Below are 14,272 nucleotides of genomic sequence, written 5' to 3' on the forward strand. Positions count from 1 at the left end.
TGCTTCACGTGCGGGAGACAAGGTTTCGGTGAGTTGAGCGCGTTTGTAAGAGTAGTTCATAGTGAATGATGCTTTTGTCTGTGTGTTCGACTGTCATGTAGAATGACAAAAGCCTAGTAATGCCGAGTTCAGACAACAATGCGTTGTTTACTGGAACATTCCCACCCCCACCCGCAACGTGTCCAAGAACTCGCAAGTCCTCGGTGTGTGACAGTGTCATTGGAACCGTCTGTTAGTCGCGAGGAGTTAATGGCACAAACTGAGGTTCTGATTGGTGGAATAAGCTGTAAATCCCGTTATACCATGATTCAAATATGTCCAAAGTTACAAATCGGTAGGCTTCACTTTTTCTTCAAACTGTAGCAGTGAAGAAGCAGGTCACTGAGTTCTGATTTGCTTGCCCCTCCCATGGGACACCTAGTTCCGCCCCCTGTTGACCAGACATGCTGGAAAGTCATCTGCACAGGCTGAAGCCCCGCCTACCTCAGCATTGTGCAGTAAAATGTGACTACAACAAGATGACCACAGATTACTGGGATGTGTCCTGCAGCTGGGCACAAGCTGAGTGAGTCTCAAGACGGAGAAGAGGTAAGTAGTTTCACTTTCAAAGCTGTTTGCATTTTTTTCTGACACACACCTGATGTAGATGTTTGATATCAGGCGCTGCACGGTCATACAGTGTCGAGTTCTATATACAAGGTGGTCTGGTGGTCTGTCTGGACTACTGATTGGGAGTGTTTTCTTCAGGTAGTGGTTTCTCTTACTATATTTATCAACGGCTCTTCTTTATGTATCAATGCTCTGCAATCTGCTGGCTGTAGATGCCAGTGGTTTAGTGGAAGCCCTCCGAGCTACTATCTACACACACACATATGTCTGTGGACTCAAAACACAGTTAAAATGAACATATCATTTAAACAGATTCTGTAACGGCTTCATTGCTGAATTGGTGAATCTGTTGCCGACAGAATCACTGTTTAAAGTGCACGAACTCTGACATCATAATTAGCATGTTTGCATATTTAAATTTTAGTCATTTTGATGTGTATTGAAAGACTGCAGATGCCTTTCTCTTTACAACAGAGACACAGAGCATTGGAAAGATCGTTGCTTTACAAACAACCTCTACTAGCTGGAGACAAAGGTGAACAATCAAAATGGCGCCGTTGGTCCGCCAGTCATCTGCCACGCTGGCGTGCGTGTACAGCAACTTCATTCTGCTAGTCATCCTGTGCGTGTTCAACTTCACCATCCTCGCCAACAACCTGCCCGTCAACACAGGCTATGGCATCGCTCTCATCCTCTTCTCAACCATCGCCGCCATTATGGGTACGTCACAAAGGTCACGTAGGTCACGTGAGACCTCGCGGCGTTTGGCGAGACAGGAAGTTCAAGATATAGCAAACAAATAGATTACACGTGTATAATTATGATGTTTGACATCTTACACATGTATTATTGTGATCGTTGAGAATAACATTTACTGATTGCACAGAACATTACATTTGACAGTAACGAATACATTACACTCAAGCGACGTATGTCGTTTAACCTCTTGACCCCTGCTACAAGCTGTCCTTGTTCGTGCAGGTGTCACTGCCCAAGACCCGGAGGAGACGTTGCTGCGGTCCTTCTTGCTGTGCATCTCCGTTCTGTGGACTGCAGTGGGCACGTACCACGTAGTGGAGGGCTTCTCGCCCACCGGAACTACGGACGCGCAGGCGCTGTGGGCCGGATACGGCGCCTTCCTTCTCATCTTCACCTTCTTTGTCTTTGGTTCTCTACACCACCGCTCCAAATTCACTGCTGTTCTCTCACTAGGTCAGAGGTCAACAAAGAATAATCTGTTATTATCAACACTGCTGTAGAGTAAAATAATGGCGTCGCACTTTCGCTTTATTGTAACAAATATGTGTTAAGGTGTTGTTCTCAGTAAAGATTTCTCTTGAAGTCGAATCCCAGGTTTGCCAGGTTAGACATTTTTGCGCATTATGAGCCACTCACTTTCTTCCAGGCTACTTCCTGGCCTGCATCTTTGAGATCTGCTCGCTGTGGCGGCCGTTACGGACGAGCGTGGGGGCCTACTACCTGCTGATGGCGGCTCTTGCCCTCTACTGCGTCGTGTCCATCTTGCTGCGCAAGTTCCGTTATGGCGAGCCGTCCAGCACCTCGGCGGCCACCGTCCACAACCGCGCAGTGTCCCGGGACTACCTGCCGCTGGGTCACGCCGCCAACACCATCGCCTTCGCCATCTACGCTGGTCACGTGACGGGCGTGTATCCCTCCGCTGCGCAGGGTTTCATGTGGATCTTGACAGCCGGCTGCTACCAGCTTTTGGCGGCTGTCGTCTCCGTCAGGCGCAGCGACCCCTACAACGGTTTTTACTTTTTCCTTCACAGCATGTTCTGGATCGCCAACGGTTACAACCTCTGCATTGAATACGTCACCGGGGTGCCCGTTCCGCCGCTCATCGCCGTGACTGTCATCTTTTTCATCACCTTTTTCATGGTGGCCGTGGCTTCGCTCTTCAGCGAGATTTACCAGTTCCTGCAGAACTTGGCGCTTTGTGTTCTGGTCGTGGCGGTTGAGGTGGACGGGTCACGTGGCGCCTTCCTTGGAGCCATGGGCTGGATCCTCTTTGTCTTGTCGCTGTACGGTCTGGCAGCTCACGTTTCGCGAGCCAAACACTCCTCCTTCAAGTTGCCGCTTGGTGTCCGCTGCATCGACGGGCCTCGATTCCGGAAGTTTGTGGAGAGAAGCTGCAAGTGCTGCCTGTCCTGCTTCTACGGCAAACTAGGGGACGCAACTCGAAGCTCCAGGACCAGGACGCTCTTCTCCGAAGACTTCATCCTGGGCTACTCCAAGTACCTGGACCTGGATGTGGTCGGCTTCGCGTCCAATGCCATCGTGGTGCTGGCCATAATGTGGACGCCTCAAGGCCTGTGGGTCATCCCCTGGGCTGTGGTCTTTGGCGGACTCGCTCAGTTCATTGTTGGCTCCGTCAGCTTTTCCAGAGGATTGACGTTCGAGTCTTGCTCTTTCATTACCTTCGGAGCGTTGTGGTGCATATGGGGGCCATACCGAGGCTTGGGTGCCTTGGCGCAGGTAAGGAAATTCATAGAGTAAGAAATCTGAATATGTCTACTACTGCTTATGATTAAATCCAGAGTTAGTTGAAGACCAACTAATGTCTGTTATGAGCTAAGGCCGAGCGATAAAACAATCTCTGATCATCCTGTTGCAAGGACAATGGCCCGGATGTGGTTGTGGGATTGGTAGCTTTCCTCTGCGTCGCAGTGCTCCTACTGGTCTTGTCGCTGACCATCAGTAAGATGTGGACGGTCGTCATCTTTATGTTTATCATGATCCTCATCGGCTTCCTTCTCTTCGCCCTTGGTCTCCAGGCTGCCTTTGTGTATGAGATAGTGGTGAGTATGCAAGACGGTCAAATAAGTCATTTCCAGCTTTGCGTACATACATGAGCTAGTGACAGAGACGAAATAAAAATAGAATTTATATATATATAAAACCATTTCAAGTGGCATAAATATTCAGATGTCAATGCATACTTTTGGATAACATTGTCATATAATGGAAAGCTAAGACTGGTTAACGACAAAATATTTATTGTATGACCTCGGGTTCGCTTGTCTGTCCGTGCGTGCAGATCGGCATCGTCTTTGTGCTGGTGTGTCTGTACTGTTTCGTCAGCACCAGCCTCAAGGCAGTCATAGGGAGGGATGTCCTCCCTTTCGGAACCCCCCTTCTCCAGGTCAGCTTCCTCCATTCACAAGGCAGCCGGGCTCTGTGGGCGGACGCCAGGAGAGCAACAGGAGTGAAGACCATCGCAGGTTTGCTGACAGACAGTGTAGTTATGTGAAATATTACACTGCTGTAATAATCCCTGTGATATGTATTGTTCTGTTGAGTCAAAATGTGATATTTTTGGTATTTCATGAAGAGTATTCTGTTTTTTTAGACAACATATCAAGTGTTTCACTTTGCTGTTTTCCAGACATCATGAACCGAGGTGGAATCTGCGGCATTCCAACTGATGTTGTCTACGTGCTGGTTGCGGCTGTCAAGTTTCCAGACGCCGTGAAGGTACGTCTGCGGATGTTCTGTGATGTTGTTATGACCATTATAATAACAGTAATAACAGAGCACCAGTACCAGTGGCCTGCGACACGTGCAGATCATACGACATCCTATACAGCAACTGAAACTTTTCGCCGAAAGAACCCAGACAAAGTCGCCATTTACCAATAGTATGTACCCAGGGTATTTACTACCCACTGCATCCTATTGTACAGTTTTCTTGTCTCCTTGTGTAGAGAGCCTACGATACGAAGAAGGACGCGGATGACCGGCCCATGTCCATGTGGATCTCTCGTGTGGAGCAGCTGGAAGAGGGCCGGGGCTTGTTTGGCGAGCTGGTGTGGGCCTTCATGAACGAGATCTGGCCCTCCACTGTCAGTCTCGTCATCCCCAAAGGTGGGCATGAGATCATTGTGGGCAATGGCGATTTACTGTTTGAGAGAAATGTTTTCGTCTATCAGACCAAGATACAGCCAATAACATGTGCTAGAATCTTTTATATACACTATATTTATATACACTATATTTTATATACACTAACTATATACACATGTGTTACATTACACTATATATACATGTTAGCATCATATTCTCAAGTGAACATTGGTAAGAGATCGGTGCCTCGTCGTGCAGGTCAGTGGTTGGAGAACCTTGGTATCGGTTCTGCCAACAGCCTGGTCGGACGGCCGGACAGCATCGCCGTGCGCATGCCCGACAACTGCGTGACGTCATACCTGATAGACCAGACGGGGCCGGTGGCCACGACCTCCGCTAACCCCACCGGCGAGGCCGACACGACCCACCACCTGCAGGTGCTGGCCAAACTGGGATTGGAAAATGTAGGTGTTGGGTGAAGCTTGCTCCACAGACATATGTAGTGCTAATGATTGTGATCATTCCATCATTCTTTGATTTGTGTAGATAGAAATAAAATGTTTCCGTTCTTCAGCAGGTGAATGGAATTTGCTAGAGCTTCGTTCGGAACCAGTTGTCTACATTTATTTTTATCGGGTTCTTTGTTCCTGTATTTCCTGATCATTATTCAATTTCCTATTTCAAATATTAAGGTTATGTTACATGACAAAAGACGGTTATTGAAACTTGTTTTTAAACCAAAAAGAAAACAAAGTTTTTAAAGCTGTTTTGGAAACGCATTTTTCCTGTCCCACGAACTTGTGTTGACTAACTGTGTGATGTCGTCGTAGTTGTCTGAGTAGTCGTTAATGAACAGTTTGCACTTTCAGGATATGATAGTGATGAAGCAGTAGTTATGAGATGCTTCTGATAAAATGTGAATAAAATTGAAGGCAAGCCTGTGCATTCGTTTCCCGTAGATACGATAATGTTATCTTCGTGGAGATCCACAGATTCGATTTGAATATGTAGGTGGACGGGATCCTGTGTGCCGGCCCATCTCCCGAGAACATGGCGTCCACTGTGGTGGACACTCGCCGCATGAGCCAGGGGCAACTCAGCTTCTTCCGTATCGGGGTGGTGCCCAGGGCGCGGGTGGAGGCGCTTTTTGAACAGGTCCGCACCAACTTCAACAACAACGGCCCCACCATCCCACCGTCCATCACCGCCAACACACCCAGCGGGGGACACGTCAACCCAGCTTTCGTCAACGACAACGGCGACAGCAACAGCGACAGCGGTGTCAGCGGCGGCAATGGGGCGGAGGACACCGGAAGTGACGGCAACGACTCCAACCCTGTGCACCTGCCAGACCCCGCAACCTCCCAGGTCCTGTTCGAACAGGGCCAGAGCGGGGGCCCGGACATGTACTCCCAGCATCCGCAGGGGCACGACAACCTCGTGTACGACACGTCAGCTGACGGCGAGACTTTCGGCAGCGACTTCTCCAGTCCCTTCAGCAGCGGCCGGGCCTCCCCGACAGGCTCCAACTCCGGTCGCCACTCCTCGTCTCCCTTCGCTGCAGGTCGGCAGTCGTCGCCGTCAATCGAGGAGCTGAACGAAGTCAGTTCTCCGTATGAGCCGATGGTGGTGCTGCCCTCTGGCGCCATGCAAGCCCAGTCGTCCCGGCAGCCGGGTGGCAGGGTGGCCAGTCCCCATCCACACTTTCGGGTCAACCCTCTGTTTAATGAAAGTCCTCAGATTTAGACTGACGGACAGAAGTTAAGGACTACATAGACAACCCTTTAAAAGTATCATTTAAAGGTACAAATTATTGTAACGGATGTTCTTTTATTTTGTCTCAGCTGCACAAATATTGGCACAATACAAATAATAATATTGTCACTACAGATATCGGCACATCCTTGCCACTTATCTTTTGTCTTTAATTTTTCGATCTTTCGCAAAGAGGTCATTTCTCATAGACTGTTAGCTTTAGTTCAGTCCGACTGGCATGAAACAATATCTTTGCATTTCGTCCTCAAAGCGGCATGAAGCTTAACGAGTGCTTAGAGTTGACCTCACACACGGCGTGACGTCACATACACGACGTGACCTCTCACACACACACAGACGCTGTACAGTTGCACCTGCTCCGGCGCTTGTTTGCACGGAGCCTGCACAGAGCATCACTGTGTCACCTGTCGGGGTGAAGATTATGATTTCTTTGGAATATTTTTCCTTTACGTATGATGTAAGCATAAGAAGAAAATCGTGAATGGGCCATAATCTGTGATTCAAATAGTTGTACATAACCTTGCATAACATTCGTGCTGCTATTATTATATATCTTTTTGAGCTTTTGGTGCTTTTTAAACTGTTATTTACTGCTACTGGTTCTGAGAAGAGAGAGGAATACATATGTATATAACGACAGACAGACAGAAAGAGAGACAGACAGGCTGACAGAATGAACGCATAGTCCTGATTGCAGTTCGCTGTCAGTAATATTTCTACATATAAACATTTTATCTTTTCGCTACAGACTTTCTACTGAGATATTTCCTAATATTAGAGAGTCTGGAATGAACAGAAACGATTTTATTCAATTTTAGAATAAAATACTAAAACGAGGTGATGTTTAATTTCAAGTGGTGTTTTTCGGCCTCGATTGCCATCTAGTAGCTCCAGATAAGTTTTGTCGGTTTCTTTTATTGTAGAAACTTTCCTTTTATTAACCATGGAAAGAACTAGACGGTCAAAATAGTAAAAAATGTTGAAAGTAAAGGCAGTTAAAATAATTAATAAAGAGCAGGCGTGCAGCGTGTGACCATCACTAACTGTGAGACTTGCTGGAGCCAGAGTGGCTCATCATCTCCACATGTAAACACTGGATGTCAATGTGTACGTAAGTGTGTACTGTTCTGTACAGATAAGTGAGTGTGTAAAAGCCTTGCATCAAACTGTACAGAGGTATTTTGACGATTGGTGACTTTTAAAGTTAGTGTTCGTACAGGAAGTAATAAATATTTGATTTTTATTTACTAATTTGCAGAACTTGTGTATATGTGTACATGTGATTCTTCGTCTGTGTGTGTGTGTGTGGCCGAATGTACAGATACAAGAGCTCCCGGGAAATACGTGTATGTTTGTGTGTACAGTGTACTCAGCAGGACTGAGCATGATGACTTGCAGATGTAAGATAATGGAAAAGAACGTGCACACGAGCGCTAACACACTCACACACACACACAATATCTCTCACATACCCACAAAGACACAATATCACGCACACACACAAAGACACAATATATATATATCACACACACAAAATATCTCTCTCTCTCACACACACACACACACACACACACACGAATATGAATGGGACAAATCTTTTTATTTCACATAAATAATCTAAGAAAAGTAATTTTATCGTAATAAACCAAACACAGTGAGCACATCTGTCAGTCCGGTAGGACAGCACGCTGCCATGTGTAGAGCTGCTAGAGATGACGAGCATGGCTCTGTCCACAAAGGACGACTTGTGGTGGTGGCTGTGATGGTGCCGATGAGCAAGACAACCAAAGACGAGATGTACATTAGACTACATCCCTCAACACTGATGTCTCGGTATTTTAAACTGCACCACACACCTGGCGAATACACCTGACACTCAGACTCTGGGTCATGGAGGTCATACAGACTGAACTGCCAGGTGGTCTTCGTTGTTTTCAAATGCCACGATTGTCATCAGATTGGGATCCACTGCTCACTAGCCAATCACCAACCAGCTACACAACCTTCTTCACTTGTCTGCTTGCTTTCCATCTGTGTGCCGGATTCAACACACACCCGCACACACGTACGCAAACACACACACACGCACGCACATATGCACGCACTCAAACACACGCATACACGCACGCACGCAAACACAAGCAGATAAGTGTGAGTGGAAGACTGCACAAAAGGAATCAGTCTCATCATGTGCCATATGTTTGTAATATCATATGAAAGCCAGCTTTCTGTGTACAAGTCGAAGTCGTCAACAATTTATAAGCACACAACCATTACACGGCTACAATGTGCACGCGCATATACATCCCGTGTACACGTGTACAGTCTAAACTCAGCTCGTCAGACTATACATCTGCAGGGTGTATAACAAAAGTGAAATATATAACAACCAAATCCGTAATCGGCCTTAGTCTGACAACTACACAGACTTAGAGGAGCAAGTGACAGTGGAGGCACGCCGGTGATAACTGTAGAAGCAGCAAAAGTCAGGAACGACGATGGAGATGAACATGTCTCCCTTACAAGCTGCACACCACTTCACATGACCACCTTGCACTCATAATGTCCACCGAGAAGACTTTGCTTACAAGTTCAACTAATCAACAGCAGGACAGTCGTTGACACAAGTCCGTTACACAGTTACACGCTCTCTACACATCTCTCTACACCTGTGTGTAGTACAACTTGTGTGCGCTCAACTTATTTGTTCTTAACTGGAAGTACACGATGTAACAGCTCACCCATCTTTCCAGGGACGCTGAAATAATTATTGGTCCTTGCAAGCAGGTAGCCGTGTACATGTCATCAACAGGTAAAAGAATGCCAACTGCCATGTAAACAGATGCATTGCACGATACAATGACTTCTCGAAATCCCTCCCCAACCCCCGCAACTTTGAACACCTAACCCCTCAACATTTCGAACAAGTCGTCAGCTTTCTCGTCGGTGTTCATGAGGTCGACGGTGGCGATCAGAGACCTCTGGTGGTTAAAAGACATGTCCTTGGTGTTGGTCAGAAACTTCTTCTCCAGGTCAGCGCGGGTCAGCGGGTGCCGCCAGTGACCGTAAGGGGTGTCACATCTACCCTTAAACACCTCCCCGTTCTTCATCGTCACCTGGACAGACAGGCAGAGGTTGACATCACAAATCGTGATAAGGGACATAACCGTCAGATCACGTCACGTCATGAACTAGTCGATGGTGATGTAAGTACCAGCCTCGAAGCTTCAACAGACAGACAGACAGACAGACAGACAGACAGACAGACAGACAGACAGACAGGTAGTCAGCCAGACAGACACACAGGCAGGCAGGCAGGCAGGATGACAGACAGGCAGGTAGTCAGCCAGACAGACACACAGACAGACACACAGACAGGCAGGCAGACAGACAGGCAGGCAGGCAAGTAGTCTATGCGTGGGAAAGTATTTCCATGTTGTGACCACCGACTGCACTCGACTCACCTGGATCTCCACGTACATGTCCTGGAAGGTGGCCACGTTGTCGGCAGGTGTCTCTAGCGTCGTCTTGCGCAGCAGGGCGTGCAGCTGCGGCCGCCGCATGTAGCTCAAGATAAAGGAGTCGGGAGTGACCTCCCCATCCAAGAGGGCGGTGCAGGCGTTGAACTGAAATGAGTGGCGGGCCTCGTCCGTAGTGCTCGGCAGGGGGCGGTTGATGTACTGCAACAGGAAAACAAAAACCTCATGTCGCCCAGAAAATACAAGCATCGATAAAGGTCCCTCGTGGTGGGGTCACCATGATGAGCTAAGTTCAGATTTGTTTGCTAATACATCGCAAATGGGACTAAAGACGCTTGGAAACTTTAAGAACGGCCTAAGAACTGTGCAATGAACCACTGTCTCGGTTGTGGTATAACACATTGCTTTTCCTCCCTTTGGGTGTAGACAAGTTATTTCTCAGCTTCCCCCCTCTCTTTCTTTTTCGCTCTCGTCTTGGTTGTGATTACCTTTGAGGGAGGTGCCCGGATGATGATGCTCATCACATCTTCAGGGCGGACTTGGCGGAAGGTTGAGCCACTGGCCAAGATGGCTTCTCTCACGGCCATGGTGGCGTCGATAGTCCAGTGCATGCCCAGGTGAGCCGGGTACCGCTTGATGGCGACATCCTGTGGGTATATATAATACACCTGTGATCAGGTGGGTTTTGTCTACAGTGTATCTTACTATGTTTTCATTTAATGTGGACATAATATCATTTCTGGTACAGGTCTAAGCATTATCATTAAACATACACACAGAGAGTAACCAGCAGTTTCTCAGCGTCAGGTGTGACAGGTGCGGCGCTTACCTGTGAGTGGAGGATGAAGTGCTTGTTACTGCTGTGAGCGGCGAGGAAACTCTCGGGGTCGTAGTCGTGGTAGAAGGCGCCGAAGCCAGACTTCATATCTAAGATGTCGTGGTTGCCGCTCAGTCCGTACGACGCCATCAACGCCGCCTCCATCCCAAACCTACAGGACACCAGAGTGCAGTCATGCGGACTACATTTATCTCTTTAGTTTCTTTGCACTTTCATTAAACGTCTATAAAAGTTCAACTTTTTATTGTTCTGTCGTCCTTGTTTATGACATGTATCAATATCACCAAACATGTAACCTGTTTATGACATGTATTTACGGATGTCGCTTGTTTATTGTATCACATTTGTTTCCTAGTGAAGTGTACCGCCTGACTAGAGAAGCCAGTGACGTCCAAGCATGACTAACGGCTCGTCACTTACCTGGCGGCCTTCCCGGCATGCACTGGCTTGGTGGGGGTTCCTGCGTTGGCCATGGGTGCCCCGGCGAAGGACGTGGCGACGGCGAGGGCATGTCTGACGGTGCTCGGCCCCGCACCGAGCAGGCGGGCACACGCCGCAGCACTGCCCATCACCCCCACCACAGCAGGCGGGTGGAACCTGACAACACACAGGCACCGTTAGTCAGTCAACAGACACATCCGGGCACCTGGCTACAGAAGCCAGAGAGATGCGTGACAATATCACATCAGACAGACAGACAGACAGACAGATAGACAGACAGACAGACAGACAGACAGACAGACAGACAGACAGACAGACAGACAGACAGACAGACAGACAGACAGACAGACATTTGTGGAATAATTTGTGTTTGTAATCTTTAAGCCTCAATCAAACAGTCGTGCATTTTATGCTTTGTTGTCACCTGTCAGGTATAGCGCGAGCGCTGTCGGAACACCTGAGCAGCAGGCCTTGCACCTGAATCCCCACATTGTAGGCCACCAACATGTCGGCCAGGGTGGGCCTGTAGTCACCCGTCAGGCTCTCCGCTAGCGCCATCACTGCAGGTAGCACGGGACCACTGGGATGGGTGGCCGGGTCCCACGTGTCATCGAAGTCCATCGAGTGCACGCTGATGCCGTTGATGAAAGCAGCGATAGGCGGCGAGGCGGTCTTTCCTACAACAAACAACATCATCTAGAACTCTCTGTTCTCTCCCAGCTCAGTAATTGTGGGTATCTCACGAAGTATCTCACTAAGTATCTCACTAAGTATCTCACTAAGTATCTCACTAAGTATCTACAATTCTTACTGAGTTACCGCACGTACCGTTGGAGCCCCAGATGGCGCTCTCTCCTTTTGTCGTGCTGTAACACTGCAGCATACAGGACATAATTTTGCGAGTGGCTTCTGACCCGAAGCCAAGTATGCCGACACCCAGGGTATCCAGCATCATGCGCTTGGAGCGGGCCACTGTGACGTCAGAGAGGTCGTCCAGTGTGGCGTTGGCCGCCAGGTCCGAGATCCACGCAGTCACGCTGACCGCAGGCAGACACCTGGCTGTTCACCACACAGAATGTTTTGTATTTTTAATTTCACAAAATACTCCAGTGTGTCACGATAGGAAAAAACTTGAAGAACAGAATCCCGCTCAACATTACTTTTGTGTTTCTGTTATACCCGCTTCATTATTTTCGCGACTATCAAGAAAGCTCACTCCATTTTTCTGTTCAGTAATTTACTAGAACCAAGTTGATAGTTCACATAACTGGCCTGTCCAGTATTACTAACTGTTTAGTATATAGTATAATATATAGCATATACCCGCCATATTGAGAGGGAAAAAGTGCGTGCGTGCGTGCGTGTGTGTGAGAGAGAGAGGGAGAGTGAATGGTCAGTACCGCTGAAACACCTGCTGTGCCAGTGCAGCAAAGTGTCTACTTGGCTACATGAAAGCGTATATCTACGTGTCACGTGCTTACATAGCACTGCCACAGGTGTCTGTACAGGTGTCGGGTATATGTAATGCCATAAGTCAGGTACTTACATAGCACTGCCACAAATGACTGTACATCTAAGTACCAAGTATATGTAATGCAGTAAGTCGGGTACTCACGTTGCACTGCCACCTGTGTGTATGTCCTCCCGCTGGTGGGCGCTCCTGTCCCTCCCGGGAGATCGGAGTCTAAGGCAGATGACTGGTGGCGGCAGGACAGTAGAGAGCTTGCACGGCCGTTACACAGGCGCCTCCCCATCACAAATGTCGGCTGGTGAGGAAAGCACTGGTTAGGAAGTGAGTCTGTGAATGTTAACACAGGGTCTTGTCCTCTTCTCTGTGTATGCACGTGCACGTGCGTGTGCGTGTCCGTGTGTGTTTGTGTTTTGAGGGTCTGTGTGTGCGAGCGCGTGCACCTGTGTATGCAGTGTACATACTTTCTCTTTTGCTCATTTGGAGAATTGTTTCTTTTAGTTCTCAAATTGTGTGTTGTCTCGCGAATTTTTTATTTTATTTTATTTTATTTATTTATTTATTTATTTTTTGTCTGTGACTGGTTTCAATTAAAACAGATATCTATTAAAAATGTTTAAACAAATAAACGCAATCATGTCTTCTTAACTTTTGTTTACACTGTTATTAGTTTTGAGAACAGTGAATCCCGATGTATACCTGAAGACTAACAACCACTAAAGCATCAGGTATAAGTGAGGGGGCAAACAGCCACTGAAGCACTAACGGACACATCTACCTGCACTTACCTTGCTCATCTGCTGCATCATCTTTCAGTAACGACAGGCGGTGCGATCCACCCTTCGTGGGTCCGTGTGTAAGTGGATATTTGATCTCTTCCACAACCTGAATCGCAAGCAAATGAAGTGCCAATCGTCAGGTCTGCCATTTATCCCTCCTTCAAACAATCAATCGTGGGCGTGAAAGTTGTGTAGTATCCCAGGGTTCAGTGCAGCGCGCGCGTGCATGATGTGTCCTGCGCAATCAGACCTTCCCAGATCCCGTGATGTCACCAGGAAACACTCGGATCCTGGGTTTCTCTGACCCCTGACCGTCAGCAGGGGTCTCCATACAGCCAGCTACTCACTTTATCTTCCTCCCTTCCTTCTCCCCATCTCATCCCGTTTGTCAGATTGAAAAGTTATTAACGACTGTAGTCGTCAGTGCTCTCGTCAGTGTGAAGGCTGAGCACTGGTCACTAACTTTCTTCACATTGATCAGAGGTTAAATGTCAATCTGGAAACGCATCTCATGGAGTTTGCATGCCAGGGCTCTTCAACCTTTCCGAGGTGTTTCATACTTCTCTCACAGACTATTTTGAGTACATCGAATATCTCAGTTTGTACACACTTTTGTAATATTTTTTTCTGCGTATTTTACAGAACTTTGAGCTCGTCGGCTGCTGTAGTGAAATCATGAGCATTCAATAAAGACAGTTTGCTCATCTTACAAGCATTTCGGTTATCAGGATTTTACTTTCATATGCATCTGACCCGCCCTACCCGTTCCGCTTGGTTTGATTTCCCTCAGCTACAAACAGGCTCCGGATGTAACTCATCCGACAGTCGGGTGTGAGTGCTGTGGGCTTAAAGAGAAAAACCCAATGTACAAGTAATTTCTGAAACTGATGGCAGGGTAAGCAAATCAGGTTCGGGATGGTGCTTGAAAGTCATATGAACACCTGTCACACCTTAAACGTTTTACGAGTAACATCTGTAAGACAGAGGTCAGAGGGTGAAGGACAACAAATTTCCATAT

The 14,272-nt window shown here is 47.6% G+C and overlaps 2 protein-coding genes across 3 annotated transcripts; one reads left to right on the plus strand and one right to left on the minus strand.

The window, feature by feature from the left end:
• The first annotated feature begins 319 nt into the window (after positions 1-319).
• LOC112573853 lies at positions 320-7,466 on the plus strand. 2 transcript variants are annotated; one of them, XM_025254498.1, is made up of 10 exons: positions 320-588; positions 1,084-1,329; positions 1,591-1,821; positions 2,015-3,105; positions 3,246-3,428; positions 3,668-3,851; positions 4,016-4,104; positions 4,335-4,494; positions 4,732-4,937; positions 5,485-7,466. In XM_025254498.1, exons 2-10 carry the CDS (start codon positions 1,158-1,160, stop codon positions 6,217-6,219), a joined length of 3,051 nt encoding a protein of 1,016 aa, XP_025110283.1. In that variant the 5' UTR covers positions 320-588; positions 1,084-1,157; the 3' UTR covers positions 6,220-7,466. The 2 variants fall into 2 exon arrangements, with proteins under 2 accessions (XP_025110283.1, XP_025110284.1); XM_025254499.1 differs by lacking the exon at positions 320-588 and adding an exon at positions 633-747.
• Positions 7,467-7,838: 372 nt separating this feature from the next.
• On the minus strand, positions 7,839-13,594 carry LOC112574424 (cis-aconitate decarboxylase-like). Its single transcript, XM_025255496.1, has 9 exons — positions 13,264-13,594; positions 12,623-12,773; positions 11,836-12,066; positions 11,432-11,684; positions 10,987-11,163; positions 10,558-10,717; positions 10,217-10,375; positions 9,714-9,929; positions 7,839-9,365 (listed from the first exon to the last, which is right to left on the minus strand). Exons 1-9 carry the CDS (start codon positions 13,282-13,284, stop codon positions 9,153-9,155), a joined length of 1,581 nt encoding a protein of 526 aa, XP_025111281.1. The 5' UTR covers positions 13,285-13,594; the 3' UTR covers positions 7,839-9,152.
• Positions 13,595-14,272: the final 678 nt, after the last annotated feature.

This window comes from Pomacea canaliculata, linkage group LG10 (assembly GCF_003073045.1).
Source record: "Pomacea canaliculata isolate SZHN2017 linkage group LG10, ASM307304v1, whole genome shotgun sequence".
Lineage (NCBI taxonomy): Eukaryota > Metazoa > Mollusca > Gastropoda > Architaenioglossa > Ampullariidae > Pomacea > Pomacea canaliculata.